This window comes from Jaculus jaculus, chromosome 15, assembly GCF_020740685.1.
Source record: "Jaculus jaculus isolate mJacJac1 chromosome 15, mJacJac1.mat.Y.cur, whole genome shotgun sequence".
Taxonomy (NCBI): Eukaryota; Metazoa; Chordata; class Mammalia; order Rodentia; family Dipodidae; genus Jaculus; species Jaculus jaculus.
The window spans coordinates 57,027,573-57,051,553 of NC_059116.1; the positions used below are offsets into that span (position 1 = coordinate 57,027,573).

General features: G+C 38.1%; 1 protein-coding gene across 1 annotated transcript in view; it reads left to right on the forward strand.

Annotated features, from left to right (window-relative positions):
* Dnajc1 (DnaJ heat shock protein family (Hsp40) member C1) overlaps positions 1-23,981 on the forward strand; it is a 258,114-nt gene that overhangs the window by 96,245 nt on the left and 137,888 nt on the right. Inside the window, exons 5-6 of the mRNA XM_045134760.1 lie at positions 20,809-20,910; positions 21,561-21,607. Coding sequence (XP_044990695.1) covers positions 20,809-20,910; positions 21,561-21,607 — 149 coding nt within the window. The remainder of the gene's footprint in view (positions 1-20,808; positions 20,911-21,560; positions 21,608-23,981) is intronic.

Consider the following 23,981-nt stretch of genomic DNA (forward strand, 5'->3'; position numbering starts at 1 on the left):
TGCTGCAGAATATACATTCTTTTCAGCAGTACATGGCACATTCTCTAAAACAGACCATATATTAGGACACAAAGCAAATCTTAACAAATATAGGAAAATTGAAATAATTGTCTGCACTCTGATCACAATGGGATCAAACTAACAATCAATACCAAGAAAAGCTATAGAGCATACAAAATCATGGAAACTAAACAATACACTACTAAGTAATGAATGGGTCAATGAAATAAAAAAAAAATCATAGAGTCAATAGATACCATACCAAAACCTATGGGACACAATGAAGGCAGTCCTAAAAAGGAAATTTATAGCTTTAAGTGCCTACATTAAGAAATTTGGGGAACTTCCGGTTAAGATGGCGGCGTAGGTACCACGCCAAAGCAGCCTAGGGGGGAAAAAGACCAAAAAAACTCAGCAAAATACACACTTTTACTAAAAAGCGAGGTGTATAGGAAATTGAGGCGGCAGCGGAGAAGTGGAAGAGTTATAGAGCATCCAGAGCCTGCACAGGCGGAAAAGCGGCTCCAGGGCAGCTCGGCCAATCGCCGCAGCTGCGGCGCAGCAGAAAGCCGCCGGACTCTCGGCTCGAGCCGCAGGACAAGCCAGGTGCGGGATTTTCCCCTCACACCGCGCTCTCCACAACTCGGGAAACGTGAGGGGAGAGCGGCAGCGAGCAACGAAGGGACGCGCGAGGTAGAAGCACACGTGGAGCAGCGATACAACCAGAGCAGCCGCGGCTCCCTCCCCTCCCCCACCACCTGAACCCAGCTCCAGCGAACACAGCAGCGGCCCGGGACCCGGCCACGCCAACTTGGGCTGACAGCAGGACCCAAGCAGGAGCAGAGTTCGGGAGCAACTTCAGTGGCTCCAGCACCGGTACCAACGGCCCCAGCAGCAGCGGACCCAGGAGCGGCAGCGGCGGCAGATCCCTCAGCAGCGGCTTCGGGGTGAGCAGCGGCGGTGGACACGGCAGCGGCAGCTTCAGCAGCGGTGGTGGCTCCAGGGGTGGCAGCTACAACAGCAGCAGAGGCAGCATCAGCGGCTCGGTTTGCCCCGTAGGAAAAGCAAGTGCCCGGCTCCAGAAATCAGAACAGCAGCCCGACGACCCAGGCAGCAACTTGACTGAGACCACAATCACCCAAGGAAACTGGGATTGTACCAGGGAAGGGTCTCACTTGGTCACAAGCTGACTTGGATACCTCAACAGACCAGAAATCTAAACCTCTTTGTTGATAGAGGATCTGGTCATTATAATAACTACTCTTGCATACATACTCGGGACTGTTTTTGATTGAATGTGTACAGTGGTTAGTTAAATTTTAGAATCTACCTGTATTTTATTCCACTCAGCCTGCTTGAATACTCCTATAGCAGGGAAACTCAACCCCTAAGAACATCTTTGTAGATACTCTGAGAGTCTTAAGAGCCACACCTAATACCTTAAGGTCCTACCCTGAAAATATATTACATCAAATCAATTGATACAGCTAAGAATACACAGCTAGCTAGAAAATCCAAGCATTAACTTAATCCAAGATGCAAAAATATATACATTATAACACAAGAAACACTAAAAAGCAAGATGATATAAATCCACCTAAAAGTATTAATGCATCAGAAATGTCCTCCAGTGAGAAAGAGTTAGAGGAAATGCCTGAGAAAGAGTTCAAAAGAATAATTATAAATATGTTCAAGGAGGTCAAAAACACATGAAAACAATCAAAGAAGAAATCAAAGAGGAAATCAAAGAGGAAATCAAAGGAATCAAAGAAGAGGCAGGACACCAATTTAACGAAATAAAGAAGGCAATACAAGACATAAATAGGGAAATAGAAATAATAAAGAAAAACCAGTCAGAATTACTAGCAATGAAGAACACAGTTAATGAAATAAAAAACTCTGTAGAAAATCTCACCAGTAGGATGGATGAGGGAGAGGACAGAATATCTAAGCTAGAAGATCAGGTGGCAGACCTAATGCAGTCCAACAAAGAGAAAGACAAACTTATAGAAAAGTATGAGTGGGAATTTCAAGATATTCGGGACACTATGAAAAGATCCAATATAAGAATTCAGGGCATAGTAGAAGGAGAAGAACTCCACTCCAGAGGCATAGTAGGCATCTTCAACAAAATCATAGAGGAAAATTTCCCCCAAATTGGGAAAGAGGTGCCAATACAGATACAGGAAGCCTTTAGAACCCCAGCCAGACAACCCCAGAAAGAACCTCTCCTCGCCACATTATACTAAACTTCCAAACACACACACCAAAGAAAAAATACTGAAAGCAGTTAGAGAGAAAAATCAAGTTACCTACAAAAGCAAGCCCATCAGGATTACAGCAGATTATTCAACACAAACTTTTAAAGCCAGAAGGGCTTGGAGTGATATATTCCAAGTTCTGAAAGATAACAACTGTCAACCAAGGTTACTTTATCCTGCAAAGTTATCCATTCAAATAGATGGAGAAATAAAGACATTCCATGACAAAAGCAGGTTAAAGGAGTATTTGAAGACAAAACCAGCTCGACAGAAAATACTTGATAGAATCCTCCATGCTGAACAAAAGGAAAAGCACACATATAAGGAACCTAGAAAAAACCAGCTATACTCAAATACCAGTTAACAGAAGAGAGCACAGGTAGAATCAGTAACACACACACACACACAAAAATGGCAAACATAAATACACACCTTTCAATAATATCTCTTAATATCAATGGTCTCAATGCCCCAACGAAAAGACATAGATTTGCAGACTGGGTTAAAAAGCAGGATCCTACAATTTGTTGTCTCCAAGAAACTCACCTTTCTACAAAGGATAGACATCATCTTAGGGTGAAAGGTTGGAAGACGGTGTTTCAAGCAAATGGGCCTAGAAAACAAGCAGGGGTTGCTATCCTAATATCAGACAGGGTAGACTTTAGTCCGACGTTAGTCAAGAAAGATAAGGAAGGTCACTTTATATTGATTAAGGGCACACTCCAACAGGAGGACATTACAATCCTAAACATATATGCACCTAACATGGGGGCTCCCAAATTCGTCAAACAAACACTATTAGAACTAAGGTCACAGATAACACCAAACACAGTGGTGGTGGGTGACTTTAACACCCCACTCTCATCAATTGACAGGTCATCCAGGGAAAGAATAAACAGAGAGGCTTCTGGACTAAATGAGGTCATAGAAGGAATGGACCTAACAGATATATACAGGACATTTCATCCAAAGGCTGCAGAATATACATTCTTTTCAGCAGCACATGGAACATTCTCTAAAATAGACCATATATTAGGACACAAAGCAAATCTTAACAAATTCAGGAAAATTGAAATAATTCCTTGCATTCTATCTGACCACAATGGAATTAAACTACAAATCAGTAACAAGAAAGGCTATAGAGCATACACAAAATCATGGAAACTAAACAATACACTACCTAATGATGAGTGGGTCAATGAAGAAATCAAAAAGGAAATCAAAAAATTTATAGAGTCAAATGATAATGTGAACACAACATACCAAAATCTCTGGGACACAATGAAGGCAGTTCTAAGAGGTAAACTTATAGCCTTAAGTGCCTATATTAAGAAATTAGAAAGGTTGCAAGTAAACGACCTAATGCTTCGCCTTAAAGCCTTGGAAAAAGAAGAACAAGGCAAACCAAAAATCAGTAGTAGGGAAGAAATAATAAAGATTAGGGCAGAAATTAATGAAATAGAAACAAAAAGAACAATCCAAAGAATTAATGAAACAAAGAGTTGGTTCTTTGAAAGGATAAACAAGATTGATAAACCCTTAGCAAATCTGACCAAAAGAAAGAGAGAAGAGACACAAATTAATAAAATCAGAGATGAACAAGGTAACATCACAACAGAATCCAGAGAAATTCATAAAATCATAGGGACATACTATAAAAGCATATACTCCACAAAGTATGAAAATCTGAAAGAAATGGATGATTTCCTTGATCTATATGACCTACCTAAATTAAATCAAAATGAGATTAATCACTTAAATAGACCTATAACAAACATGGAGATCCGAACAGTTATCAATAATCTCCCAACTAAAAAAAGCCCAGGCCCGGATGGATTCACTGCTGAATTTTACCAGACTTTTAAGGAAGAGCTAACACCATTGCTTCTTAAGCTTTTCCAGGAAATAGAAAAAGAAGGAATTCTACCAAACTCCTTCTATGAGGCCAGCATCACCCTGATACCAAAACCAGGCAAAGATAGAACAAAAAAAGAAAATTACAGACCAATCTCTCTCATGAACATAGATGCAAAAATTCTCAACAAAATATTGGCAAACAGAATACAAGAGTATATCAAAAAGATCATTCACCCTGACCAAGTAGGCTTTATCCCAGAGATGCAGGGATGGTTCAACATACGCAAATCTATAAATGTAATACATTACATAAACGGGTTGAAGGACAAAAATCACATGATCATCTCATTAGATGCAGAGAAAGCATTTGACAAAATCCAACATCCCTTCCTGATAAAAGTCCTACAGAGACTGGGAATAGAAGGAACATATCTCAATATAATAAAGGCTATTTATGACAAGCCTACAGCCAACATATTACTAAATGGGGAAAAACTGGAAGCTTTTCCACTAAAATCAGGAACAAGACAAGGGTGTCCACTGTCTCCACTTCTATTTAATATAGTTTTGAAAGTCTTAGCCATAGCAATAAGGCAAGAGACACACATAAAAGGGATACAAATTGGAAAGGAAGAAATCAAGTTATCATTATTTGCAGATGACATGATTCTATACATAAAGGACCCTAAAGAGTCTACTAGCAAGCTGTTAGAGCTGATCAAAACCTACAGCAATGTAGCAGGATACAAAATAAATACACAGAAATCAGTAGCCTTCATATATGCTAACAACAAATACACAGAGGATGAAATCAGAGAATCACTCCCATTCACAATTGCATTATAAAAAATAAAATACCTTGGAATAAACCTAACCAAGGAAGTAAAGAATCTCTACAATGAGAACTTTAAAACACTCAAGCGAGAAATTGCAGAAGACACTAGAAAGTGGAGAAACATCCCTTGTTCCTGGATTGGAAGAATCAATATCGTGAAAATGGCAATCTTACCTAAAGCAATCTACACATTTAATGCAATCCCTATCAAAATTCCAAAGGCTTTCTTCATGAAAATAGAAAAAACAATCCAAAAATTCATTTGGAATCACAAAAAACCTCGAATATCTAAAATAATACTGAGCAACAAAAAAGAGGCTGGTGGTATCACCATACCTGATTTTACCCTATACTACAGAGCCATAGTAACAAAAACAGCATGGTACTGGCACCAAAACAGACATGTAGATCAGTGGAGCAGAATAGAGGACCCAGATGTAAGCCCAAGTAGCTATAGCCACCTGATATTCGATAAAAATGCCAAAAATACTCATTGGAGAAGATACAGCCTCTTCAGCAAATGGTGTTTTGAAAACTGGATAAATATCTGCAGAAGGATGAAAATAGATTCTTCTCTCTCGCCATGCACAAGAATTAAGTCCAAATGGATTAAAGACCTTAACATCAGACCGGAAACTTTGAAACTGCTAGAGGAAAAAGTAGGGGAAACCCTTCAACATATTGGTCTTGGCAAAGACTTTCTGAAAACAACCCCAATTGCTCAGGCAATAAAACCACAGATTAACCACTGGGACCTAATGAAATTACAAAGATTTTGCACCGCAAAGGACACAGTGAAAAAAGCAAAGAGGCAACCTACAGAATGGGAAAAAATCTTCGCCAGCTATATATCTGATAGAGGATTAATATCTAGGATATACAAAGAACTCAAAAAGTTAACTAATAAGGAATCAAACAAGCCAATCAAAAAATGGGCTAAGGAGCTAAATAGAGAGTTCTCAAAGGAAGAAATACGAATGGCATATAAGCACCTAAAAAAATGTTCTACGTCACTAGTCATCAGGGAAATGCAGATTAAAACTACATTGAGATTCCATCTCACTCCTGTCAGATTGGCCACCATCATGAAAACAAATGATCATAAATGTTGGCGGGGATGTGGAAAAATAGGAACCCTTCTGCACTGCTGGTGGGAATGCAATCTGGTCCAGCCATTGTGGAAAACAGTGGAGGTTCCTAAAACAGCTAGAGATTGATCTACCATATGACCCAGCTATAGCGCTCCTAGGCATATATCCAAAGGACTCATCTCATTTCCTTAGAAGTACATGCTCAACCATGTTTATTGCTGCTCAATTTATAATAGCTGGGAAATGGAACCAGCCTAGATGTCCCTCAACAGATGAGTGGATAATGAAGATGTGGTACATTTATACAATGGAGTTCTACTCAGCGGTAAAGAAAAATGAAGTTATGAAATTGGCAGAAAAATGGATGGACCTGGAAAGTATTATACTAAGTCAGGTAACCCAGGCCCAGAAAGCCAAGCGCCACATGTTCTCTCTCATATGGGGATCCTAGCTACAGATGACTGGGCTTCTGCGTGAGAATGAAAATGCTTAGTAGCAGAGGCCAGTAAGTTGAAAAGGAGACATAAAGGGTGGAGAAAGGAAGGGAGGAGGATACTTAATAGGTTGATATTGTATATATGTAATTACAATGATTGTAATGGAGAGGTAATATGATTGAGAATGGAATTTCAAACGGGAAAGTGTGGGGGTGGGGAGGGAGGGAATTACCATGGGATATATTTTATAATCATGGAAAATGTTAATAAAAATTAAAAAAAAAAAAGAAATTTGGAAGGTCACAAGTAAATAAATTAATGCTTCACCTTAAAGCCTTGGAAAAAGAACAAGGAAAATTGAAAATGAGCAGATGAGAAGAAATAATAAATATTAGGGCAGAAATTAATGAAATAGAAACAAAAAAAAAAATCCAAAGAATTAAAATCAATGAAACATAGAGTTGGTTGTTGGAAAAGATAAGCAAGATTGATAAATCCTTAGCAAATCTGATGAAAAGAAAAAAGTGAAGAGACACAAATTAATAAAATTAGAGATGAAAAAAAGCATCATCAGAACAGATACCAGAGAAATTCAAAAAATTATAGGTACATACTATAAGAACATATACTCCACTAAGTTTGAAAATCTGAAAGAAATGGATGATTTCCTTGATTTCTGTGACCTACCTAAATTAAATCAAATGGAGATTAGCCACTAAATGGACCTATAACAAGTATGGAGATCCAAACAGTTATCAAAATCTCCCAACTAGCCAGCCTTGGGTCCATTGTGGGAGAGGTGGCAGAAAGAATGTAAGATGTGCTCCCCTCAGACACAAAATGGCCTGATACTACCTACACAAGGCCATCATAATAGAAGGAAAAGATCATGACAGGAAAATAAAAGAGAGTCTAATTGAGAGGGAGAGGAGATATGATGGAGTGTGGAGTTTCAAAGGGGAAGGTGCGGGAGAGGAAGGGAATTACCATGGGATATTACAATTATGGATGTTGTCAATTAAAAAAATAATAAACCGGGCGTGGTGGCACATGCCTTTATTTCCAGCACTTGGGAGGCAGATGAAGGAGGAGTGCTATGATTTCGAGGTCACCCTGAGACTATATAGTTAATTCCAGGTTATTCTGGACCAGAGTGAGACCCTACCTTGAGAAACCAAAAACAATAATAATAAGCTGGGCGTGGTGGCGCATGCCTTTATTTCCAGCACTCAGGAGGCAGAGGTAGGATCGCTGTGAGTTCAAAGCCACCCTGAGACTATATAGTTTATTCCAGGTCATTCTGGACCTACCTTGAGAAACCAAAATAATAATAATAATAAAGAAATCAGATGTAAAAAGTACATATATATGGCTGGCCTGATGGTACATGATTTTAATTCCAACACAGAGGTAGGAGGATTACTGTGAACTTGAGGCCAGCCTAGGGCTAGGGAGTTCCAGGTCAAACTGGTATTGAGTAAGACCCTAACACAAAAAAGAGGCAACAAAAAGTTGAAATACTTAATGCCTTTACCTAGTAAGTCCAATGTGTACATTTAAAAATATACTTTTAGGGCTGGAGAGATGGCTTAGCGGTTAAGCGGTTGCCTGTGAAGCCTAAGGACCCCGATTCGAGGCTTGGTTCCCCAGGTCCCACGTTAGCCAGATGCACAAGGGGGCGCACGCATCTGGAGTTCGTTTGCAGAGGCTGGAAGCCCTGGCGCACCCATTCTCTCTCCCTCTATCTGTCTTTCTCTCTCTGTCTGTCACTCTCAAATAAATTTAAAAAAAAAATTAAAAAAATAGTCAAAAAATATATATATATACTTTTAAGGCTAAAGTTAAGGCACTTGCCTGCCAAGCCAAACCACCCAGGTTCAATTGCCTAGACCTGTGTAAGCCAGATTCACAAGATGGCACATGTGTCTGGAGTTTATTTGCAGTGGTTAGAAGTCCTGGTGTACCCATTCTCCCCCTCCCTCTCTCTCTTTTTCAAATCAATTAATTAAAATACTAAAATCTACTTTTAATTTAATTTTTTTCTGTCTTTGCAGAGTAAATTCTCTCATTTTTGCTCATTTTAATCTCGTTTTTATGTATGTGTGGACTATTGGACACTTAGGATATATGTGACAACTAAATTTTCCTACATCTCCAGAATTTATATTTTTATTGTGGTTTGTGCTATTTGACTAGTGGCTTTTCTAAACTTACTATGTATGGTGTCCATTCTTGGCTGTATGGCCACTAGACTGTTTAGCCTATTGGTCTGCTAATGATTTGTCAGAGTTTCCTTAAATATTTGAAACCAGTAGATAGACATTCCAGTCTTTGCCACTTGATGCATGCTAGCACATGCCTTCAACATTCAACCAATAATTTACAACTCTTCCTTAACTTTCACTTGCTTCTTGATGCACCAGAGGTGAAAACTTTAGAGCTTTCTTTGGTCTTTCTGAGCTGATGCTCTGCTCTGGGCATGCACATGCTCTTCGAGTTCCCCAAGAATTCAAGGGAGTTTGTCACAGCCCTCTCCTCCAGTTTATCTTAATAGCCAGTCTTTTTTCTATTAAGCTTTGTGATTATCCATTCTTTGACCCAATTATTATCCCATGCCTGATTCAATTTGTCATTAAATGAGTTTGACAAATGTCTGTGTATTAGAAGAATTATAAGTTTGGCAAAATAAAAGCAAATCCTCTACACAATACCAAGAAGCAGACAGACAGCAAAAAACAAGCACAGTTCGTAAGAGCAAGGTCAGCTGTACTTCTGGCATCAGGAACCCACACCAAGGACCTAGGTTGGTACCTTTAAAACCTTTATGAGAATCCACTGTGTGCATCATCCTTCTTGCTTGTCTGACTGCTATAAACTTCGACTTCTGAAGTTCAGATAAAGTTGACTCTGACAGTTTTGCCAGGTTATTCACTATTACTGTGTAGAGTCAGGCCCTTAAGAGTTTTCTGTCCTGCTATTTTCACTGACATTTCATTTCATTTTAATTTTTTTAAAACAGATTACACTTTTCTTCCCTTTCCTCTGTTCCTATTTCCTTAGGGCCCTCTTCCATGGGGTTATGGGATTTACTGTGGGGACATGAAGGACTCAGTCAATCCCAATGGAATACTAGGGGGCAGGGACTGTGCCTCTAGGTATTCCCACCCGCTCTGTGGCTCTTACAATTTTTCTGCTTCCTCTTTCACAGTGTTCCCTGAGCCATGGAAGGTCTGTTGGCAGTCTAATTTAGTGTTGAGCTCTTTGTTAGCTTCTGGATTTCTGCTTTCATAGGTTGTGCTTGATCATTGTGACTGCCACTATTATATTGGAGCTGCTTTCCAGGCTAGCAGTGTGTTCATGGTGCTGTTTCTACTGGAAGTTCTCCTGGGCCTCGACAGATGTAGAAGAGGTGGCAAGTCTCATGGAGGGCAGTCAGTTATCTTCATGTCTTATCGATAGGTCTCAACTCTCCTGTTTTCTCTGCCATCTGTAAAATAAAACAAATTCTGCAACTAAGAGTGAAAGTAGCTTGGGTTAAAAGTGCTATGCAAAATTGAGAGATTTTTGGTGTGCAAGCCCCATCTTCTTCAACAGAGAGCAATGGGGCTTCTCTGTGAAATATGAATTTCCTGACATGGGAATCTGGTTTGGTTTCCAGTGCCTGGTATAAGTCCTCTCCTACTTAGTAGGCTTCACATTCATTCAGAGAACAGTTGGTTACCCACACAGGCTGTGTGCCAGTATTGCACAAGTGTGTACTTCTTGTCCAGCTGATTGATTTCATAGTCTTCAGGGTCCCATACTTATCCATGCTGTTGGTGACCATTTTCTTCCAGTTGCTCCCATAGTGCTTTCCAATACTATGGGGGATAGCCAGGAGGGATCTGCTTTCCCTTTCAGTTCCAGCATGGTAATCCGAAGTCCTGTGACCACAGCCTGTTGTTTCTTCAGCAATATCTTACCTTTTGTCTCTGGCAGATAATCAAGTATTTTGGCAATGGCATATATTGTTTTGGGGACCTCATGGGTCTCTCTGGCCAACAGCTCACTGTGGAGAGCAACCCATCTGACTTGGGAGTTACCAGCCAGAGTCCATGGTTTTAAGAAGGTTAAGCTTTTCCACCTTCTGTCCATAGTATCCCTATTCTCCCTTTTTTGGTGGTGGTTATAACTTGTAAAATGCTAGTCAGAATTAGGATTTATTTTTTTTTTTTTTTTTTTTTTTTTTTTGGTTTTTCGAGGTAGGGTCTCACTCTGGTCCAGGCTGACCTGGAATTAACTCTGTAGTCTCAGGGTAGCCTTGAACTCATGGCGATCCTCCTACCTCTGCCTCCCAAGTGCTGGGATTAAAGGCGTGCGCCACCACGCCCGGCTCAGAATTAGGATTTCTAGCTGTACTCCATCAATATACTTTTGGGGTCCTTTAAAATAGTTCCCCGTTCTGGGAGAGACTCTCTAACTGTCATATTTTTACACCCCAGAAGTAGTTCAAGATCTGACATCATTGTCCCCTGTCCTCTGACAGCAGTTAGAGTATCTACTCATGAAAGAGGGAGGTGAGGGAGTGGAGTACAGTTAGGGTGACTAGATCCCTAAAGGTAAAAAAGGCAGGAAAGTTTGCACTTGCTAGAAATCAAAGATGATCTGACTTTTTATCCCTTGCCTAGTTGCCTAGACCTGTTTTTCTGCAAACAACTAGGACTCCTCCTATGAGAGACATCTTTCATCAGATGTAAACATCATGGTTGGTCAGGTTCAGCCCCCAAACTTGGTGTCAGGGCTAACCTCTTCTTGAGACAGCTCCTAACCTAACCAATCAGATGTCCCTCTGGTTCACCTGAGCCAGAAGATAGCCGAACTTCCAGCTGTGAGTTTTTCCTTCTGCTGAACCTGGATCTAGCTACATCTAGACCCATGCCCAGGCTGAGCCTGGAGGGCTCCCCAGCCCTTATTCTCCACATGGGCTCCTTTACCCCTTCCAGCATCCCACATGGCAGGAGCTCCTTGAACTTTCTTTTCTGTCTTTTCTTTCCATGGTTTTTCCAGGCCCTCCACGTGGGATCTCTGGCCATGTGGGTGCCTTTCCTTGGCTCTGTAATTCCCTCAATAAATATAATAATTTAATTTAAAAAATCAGGATTTTTATAGGGCTGATTCATGTTGTCTTAACTTTTGTGTAATTCCCTACCCGCCCTCCTTACCCCTATCCCTCCAAGACTACTCCACCTCTAATATTCTGCCCTCCCCTAACTTGTCAGGTAACTCCTGTCCTCTTCTCTCCTTAGTTCTCTCTACTGGTCTCATTTTAGTTTTATGCCCATATTTCTCATGCTGGCTACTGTTTACTTTCATTTCTAATTGATCCCAGTTTGGAACTTCAGATGAGAGAGTACATGCAGCGTTTGTCTTTCTGTTCCTGTGTGACCTCACTTAGAATGACTTTTTTTTTTCTAATTCCATCCATTCACTGCTAAATTTTATTGACTCATTTTTCCTTACTACTGAGTAGAATTCTATTGTGTATATGTACCATATCTTCATTAACCATTCATTTGTTGATGGGTATCTGGGCTGATTACAATTCCTAGCTATTGTGAATAGAGCAGGCACAAACATGGTGGAGCAAGTTTCTCTATGGTAAAGAGCAGAGTCTTTAGGGTCTATGCCCAGAAGTAGTATTGCTAGATCAAATGATAACTCTATTTTCATCTTTTTCAGGAGTCTCCATGCTGATTTCCATAGTGGTTGTACAAGTTTACACTGTCAACAGCAGTGGGTAGGGGCATGTCTTTCCCCATAGCCTTGCCAGCATTTGTTGTTATTTGACTTTTTGTGAATGCCATCCTGACTGGAGTGAGATGGAATCTCAGAGGTGTTCTGATTTGCATTTCTCTGATGATTAAAGATGTTGAACATCTCCTTAAATGTGTAATGACCATTTGTATTTCTTTGAGAATTCTCTGTTCAAATCTCTACCACACTTTTTGAGTGGGATTTTTTTTTATTTCCTTTTTTGAGTCCCTCATAAATTTTTGATATTAGACCTTTGTCAGAGGTTTAGCTGGTGAAGGTTTTCTCCCATTCTGTGAGTTATCTATTGACTGTTAAGTAGTTTTTTTAGTTTCAAGAGTTCCCAGTGGTTTAGTGTTGATCTAATTTCCTGTGCTACTGCAGTCTTATTCAGGCAGTCTTTTCTTACACCTGAATCATAGAGTGTACTATTTTTTTCTTCTAGTTGTTTTATAGTTTCAGGCCTTATATTTAGGTCCTTGATCCATTTAGAGTTGACTTTTGTGCAGGGCAAGAAAAGTGGTTCTAATTTCATTCTTCTACACATGGTTATCCAGCTTATCTAAAACCACTTGTTGAAGAAGCTGTGTTTTGTCCAATGTGTATTTTTGATATTTTTGTCAAAAATGAAATAGCTCTATTTGCTTAGATTTAGAGATGGGTATTCTATTCTATTCCATTCTGTATGACTATTTTTGGGCTAGTACCATGCTATTTTATTTACTACAGCTATGTAGTATATCTTGAAATCAGGTATGGTGATACCTCCAGTCATATTTCTTTTGTTGAGGATATTTTTGGCTATCTGAGGCCTTTTGTTCTTCCATATGAATTTTGGGACTATTTTTTTCTATCTCTGTGAAGAATGTTGCTAGGATTTTTATTGGAATTACATTGAATCTATATAATAGTTTTGGTAGGATGACCATTTTCACAATATTAATTCTTCCAATCTATGAGCATGGAAGATCTTTCCATCTTCTCATATCCTCCTTTATTTCTTTCTTCAGGGTTTTTATATTTTATTGTATAGGTCTTTTCACTTTCTTGCTTAATGATATTCTAAGGTATTTAATATTTTTTGTGGCTATTAAAAACTGGATGGCTTCGCTTTTCTCTTTCTCCATATGTATATCTTTGGTGTATAGGAAGGCTACTGATTTTTGTGTATTGATTTTGTTTCCTGCCACTTTATTGAATAAATTTATTATTTTTATAAGTTTTTGGTAGAATCTTTTAGATCACTTATATGTAAAATTACCTGCAAATAGGGCTAGTTTGAGTTCTTCCTTGCCAATTTGTATCCCTTTTATTTGTTATTTGTTTCTCTTGTTTTATATCTTGAGCTAAAATTTCAAGTACTATGTTAAAAAAAAAAAAAAAATGAATGGGTACCCCTGACTTGTTCCAAACAAGTTTTCCACCATTTAGTGTGATCTGGGCCTTAGGTGCTTTATAAATAGCCTTTAGTATGTTGAGGTATGGTCCTTCCATACCAAGTTTCTCCATTGTTTTGATCATGAAAGGTGTTGTATTTTTTTGAAGGACTTATTTGCATTTGTTGAAATAATTATGTGATTCTTCTGTGTAAGTTTATTTATGTGGCAAATTGATTGATTTCTGTATATTGAACCATCCCTGCATCCTAAGGATGAAACCTACTTGATCGAGGTGGATAATCCTTTTGATGTGTTCTTGAATTCGGTTTGCAAGGATTTCATTGAGCTTTTTTTTGGTTTTGTAAGGTAGGGTCTCACTGTAGCCCATGCTGACCTGGAATTCACTATGTAGTCTCAGGGTGGCCTTGAACTCATGGCAATTCTCCTACCTCTGCCTCCTGAGTGCTGGGATTAAAGGTGTGTGCCACCACACCCGGCTTGAGCTTTTTTTTTTTTTTAATTGAACATTTTTGTGTCTAAGTTCATTAGGGATATTGGTCTATAATTTTCTATTTTTGTTGGTTCTCTGCTGGTTTAGGTATTAGAGTAATGCTGGATTCATAGAAGGAGTTGGGAAGCATTCTCTCCTTTTTCAGTTGTGCAAAATAGTTTGAGGAGAAGTGGTTTTAGTTCTTGAATGAAAATTTGGTAGAACTCTCCAGTGAATCCATCAGGGCCTGGACTTTTTCTGTTGGGAGATTTTTAATTACTTTTTCAATATCATTGAAAGTAATAAGTTTGTTTAGGATGTCTATCTTTTCTGGATTTAGTTTTGGAAGATGATAAGAATCAAGGAATTTATCCATTTCAACCATGTTTTCCAATTTTGTGGAATACAGGCTTTTGAATTATGTCCTAATGATTCGTCCACTTTCATTAGTATCAGTTGCAATGTCTCCATTTTCATTAATCTTGCTCATTTGAGTCTTCACTTTTTCTTTTTGATCAAATTGGCCAGTGATTTATCAATCTTGTTAATTTTTTTATTTGAAGAACCATGTCTTCATTTCATCAATTATTTTAATTGCTTTATTTCCCATTCATTTATTTCTGTTTTGATATTGATAAGTTGTTTCCATCTGGTATTTTTGAGCTTAGACTGTTCTTGCCTTTCTAGCACCTTCAAATGCATATTTAAGTTGTTTATTTGCTGTCTCTTTGTTTTTATAATGTAGGCATTTAGTGCTATGAACTTCCCTCTTAAAATGCCTTCATTGTATCCCATAAAATTGGTATATTGTGTTTTCATTGTCATTCAGTTCAATAAATTTATGGATTTTTGATTTCTTCAACAACCCAGTCATTGTTTAGTAATGAGTTGTTCAGTCTCCAGGAGTTGTTGTGTTTTCTGTTGTTACTACTGTTGTTGATTTCTAGTTTTACTGTATTCTGGCCAGATATAATGGAAGGAATTATGAATTTGTGGAGGCATGCTTTATGCCCTAATATGTGGTCTGTTTTGGAAAAGGTTCCCTGAGCTGCTGAGAAGAATGTGTGTTTAGAATTAAGGTGGAATGTTCTATAGATGTCTTTTAAGTCCATTTGATCTATGGCATTGTTTAGCTCCATTGTTTGTTTATTTTCTGCTTAGAGGATCCATAGTGATGATAGTGAAGTGTAAAATCTCCTACTATTATTGTTTCGGGATTAATAGCTGCTTTATTATCTAGTAAATTTTGTTTTTTTGTATGTTTTAAAATTATTATTAACAACATATTTCATATGGATACATCATGTGTTGGTAATTGTTTTATGAAATTAGGTGCTCCTGTGTTTGGTGCATGTAAGTATATGGTTGAAATATCTTGTTAAATTGTTCCTTTAATGAGTATGAAGTGGCCTTCTTTATTCAATTTTGTATGTTCTTATGATCAATCTTGATCTGATTGTTTCTTTTTCTCCCCTCTTGGGCATGTTGGGTATCTCCTGAGTGTGGACTATTCCATGTAGTATCATCTGTAGGGGTGGTTTAGTGCTCATGAAATCACACAGTTGGTATATATCATGAAAGGTTTTTCTTCCACCTATTATGAGGGATAATTTTGCTGAGTATAGTAGTTTGGGTTGGCAGCCATGCTCATTTAGTTTTTGAAATACACCATTTAAGCTCTTCTGGCTTTAAGCATTCCTGTTGGAAAGTATGAAGTAATTTTTTTTTAATTTTTTTTATTTACTTTTTTTTAATTTACTTATTTGAGAGTGACAGAGAAAGAGGGAGAAAGAGACAGATAGAGAGAGAATGGGCGTGCGACGCATGCGCCCCCTGGTGCATCTGGCTAACATGGGTCCTGGGGAATCGAGCCTCGAACTGGGGTCCTTAGGCTTCACAGGCAAGCACTTAACCGCTAAGCCATCTCTCCAGCCCATATGAAGTAATTCTGATGGGCTTACATTTGTATGTTATGAGCTGTTTAGAGTCTCTAATAGCTTTCAGTACTCTCTGCTTGTTTTCTGTATCTAGTGTTTTCATTATTATATGATGTGTGGTGTCTCTTCTCTGGTCCTGTCTACTTGGTGTGCTGTGCCACTTGTGTATGTGGATCAGTCTCTCTTACTAGGTTGGGAAAATTCTCCTCAGTAGTTCTGTGAAGATATTTACTATGCCCTTGGCTTTTATTTCTTCCCTTTATTGTATGCTTGTGATCCAAATATTTTGTTTTTTTTATTAAGGTGTCCTGAGGTTTCCTCATGTTCTGTTCACATACTTTTTTGAACTTGGCAGTACTTTTGGAGTCCAGGTCTGATTCTTTTCTCTCATCCTCAATTTCCAAAATTCTGTCCTCCATGTTGTCTATTCTGTTGGTGAGGGTTTCTTAGGAGCTTTTTAAGAGGGTTATTGCATTTGTGTTTTCTGTTATGTTTTTCTTGAGTATTGTCATCTCTTGCTTGAATTCTGTTTTCATTTCTTGATTTGGCCTTTTTATTGTCATTTAGAGTTCTTTCTTGCATTTGGATATATGTCTTCATTGAGCTTGTTCCTTTGGCCCATAAGTTTATTGATTTGTTGGTTCTCCTCAAATTCTTTTAGTCTTCTGTTGATCTCTTTGTCTTTAGTTTCATTAAGTTGTCTATGGAGTACTGTTTCCTGATTTTCCTTGGTCAGCCATTTATTGAGATGTCCTTGTTGAGTATCTTTCATTTTCTTCCTCCATTCTTTGAGTTCTTTTTGTTTTGTTCTTTTTGTTGTCTTTCTTCTTATTCATTGAACAGACCTTTAATTTGTATTTTGAATTCTTTTGGCCAATTTTCTTACATTTCCTTCAATCATTCTTGGAGTTCCTATTTGCTTTCTCTTTGTCCTGTTTCTTCCCATTCAACAAGCCGTTTGTTCATGGTTTCATTAAGTTCATTTAAAATGTTTGTTGAGATTTCATTCTGGGCTTCTATGTCATTGATTTCCTCTAAGCTTTTGTTGAAGCCTTCCCTTGTGGGAGCAGGTAATCTTTATTGGGCTCCCTTTTCTGGGTGGTGTTTGTCATTTGCTTTCCATTGGAGTCTGCCCATCTTGAGTTCAGTTATCTCATTCAGGATGTAGCAATAGCAGCTCTTGTATAGCCTGTTTTGGGTAGCCTGGTCTAAATTGATCAAGGTGGGTGTGGGATTGAAGACTATTCACTGGATTGGGATGAGGGCACTTGAGCCTGAACCAGATCTGCTTTGAATGTGGCTCCTCCGGGCAATTCTTAGTACAACCTTGGGAGACTTGGCCTTTTTAGTATCATGAGTATTTTTTTTTAGTATCTGGGCACTTCAAGCTCAGCCTCTTCTCACAGTGCTCATAATGGTGTGTGTCTGGGCCCTGTTCTCAGCCTCTCTTGTGCTGGCCTTGCCTACCTAGGCAGCTGCCCAGGGATGATTCTACCCTTGGGGAATGACCGCCCCCCCCCCCAGCTCAGCCCCAACTCATAGTTGTTTCAATTTTGACAAGCATATATTACATTCAGTTTTTTAAAGAATGATAATGTCTTTTCTTTACAGAATTTATCTAAGTATGAAGGTAATTCCTATTTTTCTTGCCAAAGAATGATATCACATTTAGAAATAATAGAATCTTGGCAAATTGATCTAGTAAATCTGTTATCATCAGTGTTAAAGATGGCCAACTCAGCCAGATGTCATACCTCAAACCTTTAGTCACAGCACTCGGGCTGAGTAGGAGGATCACCGTGAGTTCAAGGCTACAGAGGGATTCCAGGTCATCCTGGGCTAGAGTGAGACCCTACCTCAAAACAACAGCAGTAATAATAATAATAATGATGATGATGGAAAAAGATGGCCAACTCACTCATATCTCTGTAAATTTTTCCCCTTAAGGCAAAGAGATAAAATAGCTATTCTGCCATCTCTAAGAGATGAATATAGCAAGTGAGATAAGTCTAAAAAGGATGAGAAAAGACACTGTTTTGTAGCTATTAGAGTAGTTGAAACAAGAGAGTCAGGTGGTCATTTTTATATGTGGGGAGTAGATTGCAGCAGAAAAATGGAGGATTGTGGTGAGAATGGCAAAATTAACCCATAAAATGGAACTGGTAATAATAGTACTTACACAACAGGTTTGCCTGCATTAGGGATAGGGAACAGTTCAGTTGGTAAGAGCCCTTGCATAATGTGCATGAAGCCCTGGCTTTGATCCTCAGCATAGCATAAACTGGGCATGGTGATGCATATGCTTGTAATCCCAACACTTTGGGGGTAGAGGCAGGAGGATCAGCAGTTCAAGGCTACATAGTGAGTTGAGGCCAGCCTAGGCTATATAAGACCTTCCCTACCACAAAAAGAGAGAGGAGAGAATAAAACAGGAGAGCGAAAGAAACAGAGAAGGAAAGAAAGTAATAAAGAGAAAGAAAACAAATAATAGTTATTTTTATGTAAGTCATAGATGTTGCATGATGGACATGCATTATTAATTTTGTTACAAACATGTATAAATGGAATGGTTTTTCTCTGATATCGTCCCAGTTTAACAAACCCTAAATTTAAAATTCCAGCTAGAGAATTATTTCTTTGACATTTGGGCTCTTTGCATGACAAAAAGATTCATTACACATTTCTATTAAATGATTATCCCTTTCTACCATATATTACCTGCTTTTTAATGTGGAAAGTATATCCATTTCATGAAGCAAACTAAAATGAAAAAACTACAAATGTTTTCCCTGTAAAACTTGATCCTCTTTTTATATTTCCTCAGCTGCCGTAAGTCACAAAAGTTCTTTCACCTAGCCCAGGAAAACTCGCTATGAAAATGGTCTGGGGCTGGAGAGATGGCTTAGTGGTTAAGCGCTTGCCTGTGAAGCCTAAGGACCCCGGTTCGAGACTCGGTTCCCTAGGTCCCACATTAGCCAGATGCACAAGGGGGCGCACGCGTCTGGAGTTCGTTTGCAGGGGCTAGAAGCCCTGGCGCACCCATTCTGTCTCTCTCCCTCTATCTGTCTTTCTCTCTGTGTCTGTCGCTCTCAAATAAATAAATTAATTTAAAAAAATTTAAAAAAAAAAAGAAAATGGTCTGTCCAGGAAAGCTTTAACAGAATAATTATACTCTTATTTTTTTTCTTTCTCTTAATCTATTTTTTGACAACTGTTTAGTTCCAGGTATATAGATTTTTTTGTAGGTCTGGGTTTTTAGTTATCTGAATGTTTTAACAATATTTTTAGCAGTAAATTAGATATGTAGCCATCAAGCAAAATTTAAGAGCAACTTTATACTCATTTTGCCTCATGAATATTTTTGAAATATAGTGGAGATAGTTTTAAACCTAACTTGAGAATGTGCTCTTTTTTATTAGTATTTATTCTATCCATGTAGAATGACATTTTCATACTTTACCTATGTACACAATATTACATAAAATGTAATTTTAACATCCACTTAATCTGAAGCACTGAACCATAGTATTTATAAACTGTATTATTATCATTATTATTATTATATGACTAATAGACAGGCTTGTTTCTACAAAGCAGACTGGGGGATCTGGACAATAGTGAAAATGTCCTGTAAAATGCTAAAAAATAAGCATTTTTGATCAGTGCAAAATTAACTGCCTTCTAATAGGCATATTTTTTGACTTGTGAAATTGACATTCCACGCATTGTCGCTGGATGGTAAATCTATTGTAAATAACAATAAAGAAACTACACATGGTAACCTGGGATTCTGAAGTTGGCTTTAAGATTTTCAGATTAATAGACTTTCTTTGAAGTCATACAGATATATTCATTTTTAATTTGCTTCTTTTTGATCTCTAATTTCTGGAAAAGATTTATTGATTAAGTTTATGGAGGCATGTGTTTGAAAAGTTTGCCAAATACTGTCTATACTGTCTTTTTAAAATGAGTGTATGGGGCTGGAGAGATGGCTTAGCGGTTAAGCGCTCGCCTGTTAAGCCTAAGGACCCGGTTCGAGGCTCGGTTCCCCAGGTCCCACGTTAGCCAGATGCACAAGGGGGCGCACGCGTCTGGAGTTCGTTTGCAGAGGCTGGAAGCCCTGGCGCGCCCATTCTCTCTCTCTCTCCCTCTATCTAGCTTTCTCTCTGTCTCTGTTGCTCTCAAATAAATAAATAAAATAAAAAAATAAAATAAATTAAAAAAAATAATAAAATAAAATAAAATGAGTGTATGGGGCTGGAGAGATGGCTTAGCGGTTAAGCGCTTGCCTGTGAAGCCTAAGGACCCCAGTTCGAGGCTCGGTTCCCCAGGTCTCACGTTAGCCAGATGCACAAGGGGGCGCACACTTCTGGAGTTCGTTTGCAGAGGCTGGAAGCCCTGGCGCGCCCATTCTCTCTCTCTCCCTCTATCTGTCTTTCTCTCTGTGTCTGTCGCTCTCAAATAAATAAATAAATAAATAAAATTTTAAAATGAGTGTATGGTAATGAAAAATTAAGAGAAGCACCAAATTAAATTGAATAATTGTTCAGTCATGTGAGTCAGGCTAACTAACTATTTAGTGTGGTTGTTAGTGTGATTGCTCAGATTACATTGTCTGGGGTCCTGCACTTAGTTGGCCATTTTCTCACATCTTAACAAGTTTCTGGGAATTTGTCTGACTAAGCTTGCTTTGTCTTCCCCTCTTCTTCCCCTTTGCTTCCAACCCTACAGGGAGCTTCATCCTCAGACATCAGGAAAGCCTATCGTAAGCGTTCACTGTCCTTACATCCAGACAAGAATAAGGATGGCAATGCAGAAACTCAATTTAGACAAGTAAGTGGACTGTACTAGTATGTGTGTGTGTCATGACAGTTGTAATAATAAATATTTGTGATAGAAATATTATCTTACATGTAGAACATTTTCATTTGAACATGAAGCAATCTGAATAGATGGCATAGATTTTTTTTAATTATTTGACTATTTATTTTTGGTTTTTCCAGGTAAGGTCTTGCTGTAGCCCAGATTGAATCTGGAATTCACCATATAGTCCCAGGGTGGCCTCAAACTCATGGTTATCCTCTTATCTCTGCCTCCCAAGTGCTAGAATAAAAGTGCCACTATGCCCAGCATTTTTTATTCATTTTAAAATGGAATGCTTTTTTTAAAAACCAACATTTGTGATCCTCAAATTTCTTAAGTTGCTAGTCATAATTGTCATAATATTTTGCCTAAATTATAGCTTTTGCTTTTGAAAAGTAAATTTTAAGGTAAATGATTTCCTTTTATGAAGATGCATTTTTTTAAACTTTGTAAGATGCTACTAAAAGCAAAACATGCTATGTATACTTGAGATTTTGACTGTTTATTGCATGATGGGTACACAGGATTTTCTGCTTATGCCTTCTAGAAAGCTTTTACCCTCCTATGTGATTTCTTATAGTTGAAGCTATTTTTATTGTACAATAATGCTTCTGTTTTAGTTGGTGGCCATTTATGAAGTTTTAAAGGATGATGAAAGAAGACAGAGGTGAGTGGGCATTTGAATTTTCAATTGTTAAAGTTTCATGTCACAGGTTTTAAAAGGAAAGAATTAAGTCTCATTTTATTTGTATTAGTACTTTGTTCCTTCTTTTTTTAAAAAATTTTATTAGCATTTTCCATGATTATAAAAAAAAATCCCATGTTAATTCCCTCCCCCCCACACTTTCTCCTTTGAAATTCCATTCTCCATCATATTTGTTCCTTCTAATACATGCATAGTTTCACAAATGGATGTTTAGAGCCAAGTTATTTTCTGTTGAACGTATTTGCTAGGTTAATTCAGTACTTTTAAACTTTAGGACCATAAATCATAACATGGGTGTTTATACCCTGGGAAATACAAGTTCTACTTTACTTCAAACAAATGTCCATTCTCTTTGATGTGTCAGTAATAGTCTCTATCAGATTTGTTGCCCCCCTCCCCCAACTCCTTCCTTAAATGACTAAAATTAGCCTGTTAGTGATAGTCATTATACTTTCCTGATGTTTCTTCACTTAGCCCAACTAGTAAATGAGAAAATAGATTTGGATAAGCCACAGAATAGGAGAATAGTTATCTCTAATTTATTTGTTTTGCCTCCTTCCCTGTCCTTGCTTTTCTCTAGTGGTTCTGTCTATGCCTCTAAAGTAGATGGAATTGCAGTCTTCTTACACCTCATAGACTATATGAAATATAGATAGAATTTTGTGGGCTTTAAAGTTTTTTGAGTCAGATTTATACTGTAATAAATTTTAAATCCACCCTCAGGATGCATGCACACAGAAGTTTCACAAAGTATTTAATGTGGGATACAGACTGATTTTTGTATTTGGAGCTAGCTCTTGGTTTTGTCTTTCTTTTTTAAAATATATTTATAATTATTTTTATTTCTTTATTTGAAAGAGAAAGAAGGAGGGAGGGAAGGAGAGAGAGAGAGAGAGAGAAAATACTATATCTGGCTAACATGAGTCCTAGGGATTCGAACCTGAGTCCTTTGACTTTGCAGGCAAATGCCTTGATCGCTAAGCCATTCCTCCAGCCCCCCCCCCTTTTTTTTAATGCTGATTGAAGGCTACATAATGAAAGTGGATCACTTTGAAAATTTGAAAATGCTGCTATGCAATAACATACTACTTAAACAAAATATTCATATATTTGAGATTTAAGCTAACTTCAGCCTAAATAACTATCAATGAGATTTTAAGACAACCCCCAAAATTATGCTATATGACATTCTTAACCTTTCTTCAAATGCATTGTCTGGAATTAGCGTATATCTTAAAATATTAGCTAGCACTCCTGGTTTTCATCTTAATTATTTCAATTTGAATACCCTGTGAGCTTGCAAAGCAGAAAAACAGGATAGTCTTGAAGTGTTCATTGCTTCATGACAAGGGCTGGCATTGATCCAGATACAATAGGAGGCATTCCTCTGATTTGAGATAATCTACAGTGTTGAAAGAGTTCTAAATGTGAATTGTAGTAATACCTTATTGTGTTTTCCACATCAAAAATGTGTCTGTAAAGATAGTTTCATTTATTCCATCATTCTTGACATCAAATTTTGTATTTTTGCTTATTGTTATCTTAGAAGGCAGTAAACTTTAACAAATTTCTTTTAACTACTACAATTATTCCTACCTTTTCAGAGTTAATAACTTCTAGCATATAAATCATTTCTACATTAACATAAAATCATCTCACATCTCTCTAAGATTAGTTCCCTCTGCATTTCTTTTAGCATGTTAGAAGAAAAAAATAGATCTGACAGTTACACAAACATCAGTAGTATTTATACCCCTTGAGGCACAAGTAACTCTTTGGTAACTGGTTTTCCTTGAGGCAGAAAGTCTTAACTAATCAAGCTAAGAATCACTCCTATAAAGCTTATGCCCTGAGGCCAGGTGATCTATTAGTGTTTAAACTTCTGGGAGAAAGATTTCCCTGCAGGGCATCTAAAAAGGTTCCTAATTCTTAGAAACAAAAGAGCACAAGGCTGGAGAGATCCTTTAGCCATTAAGGTGCTTGCCTGAGAAGACTAAGGACCCAGGTTTGATTCCCCAGAACCCATGTAAGCCAGATGCACAAGATTGTGTATGCGTCTGGAGGTCATTTGCCATGGCTGGAGGCCCTGGTGCACCCATTCTCTTTCTATCTGCCTCTTTCTCTCTCTCTCTCTCTCTGTCATTCTCAAATAAATAAATTTAAAAAAAACAGAGACTTCCGGTTAAGATGGCGGCATAGGTACCACGCCAAAGCAGCCTAGGGGGGAAAAAAGACCAAAAAAACTCAGCAAAATACACACTTTTACTAAAAAGTGAGGTGTATAGCAAATTGAAGCGGCAGCAGAGAAGTAGAAGAGTTCCAGAGCATCCAGAGC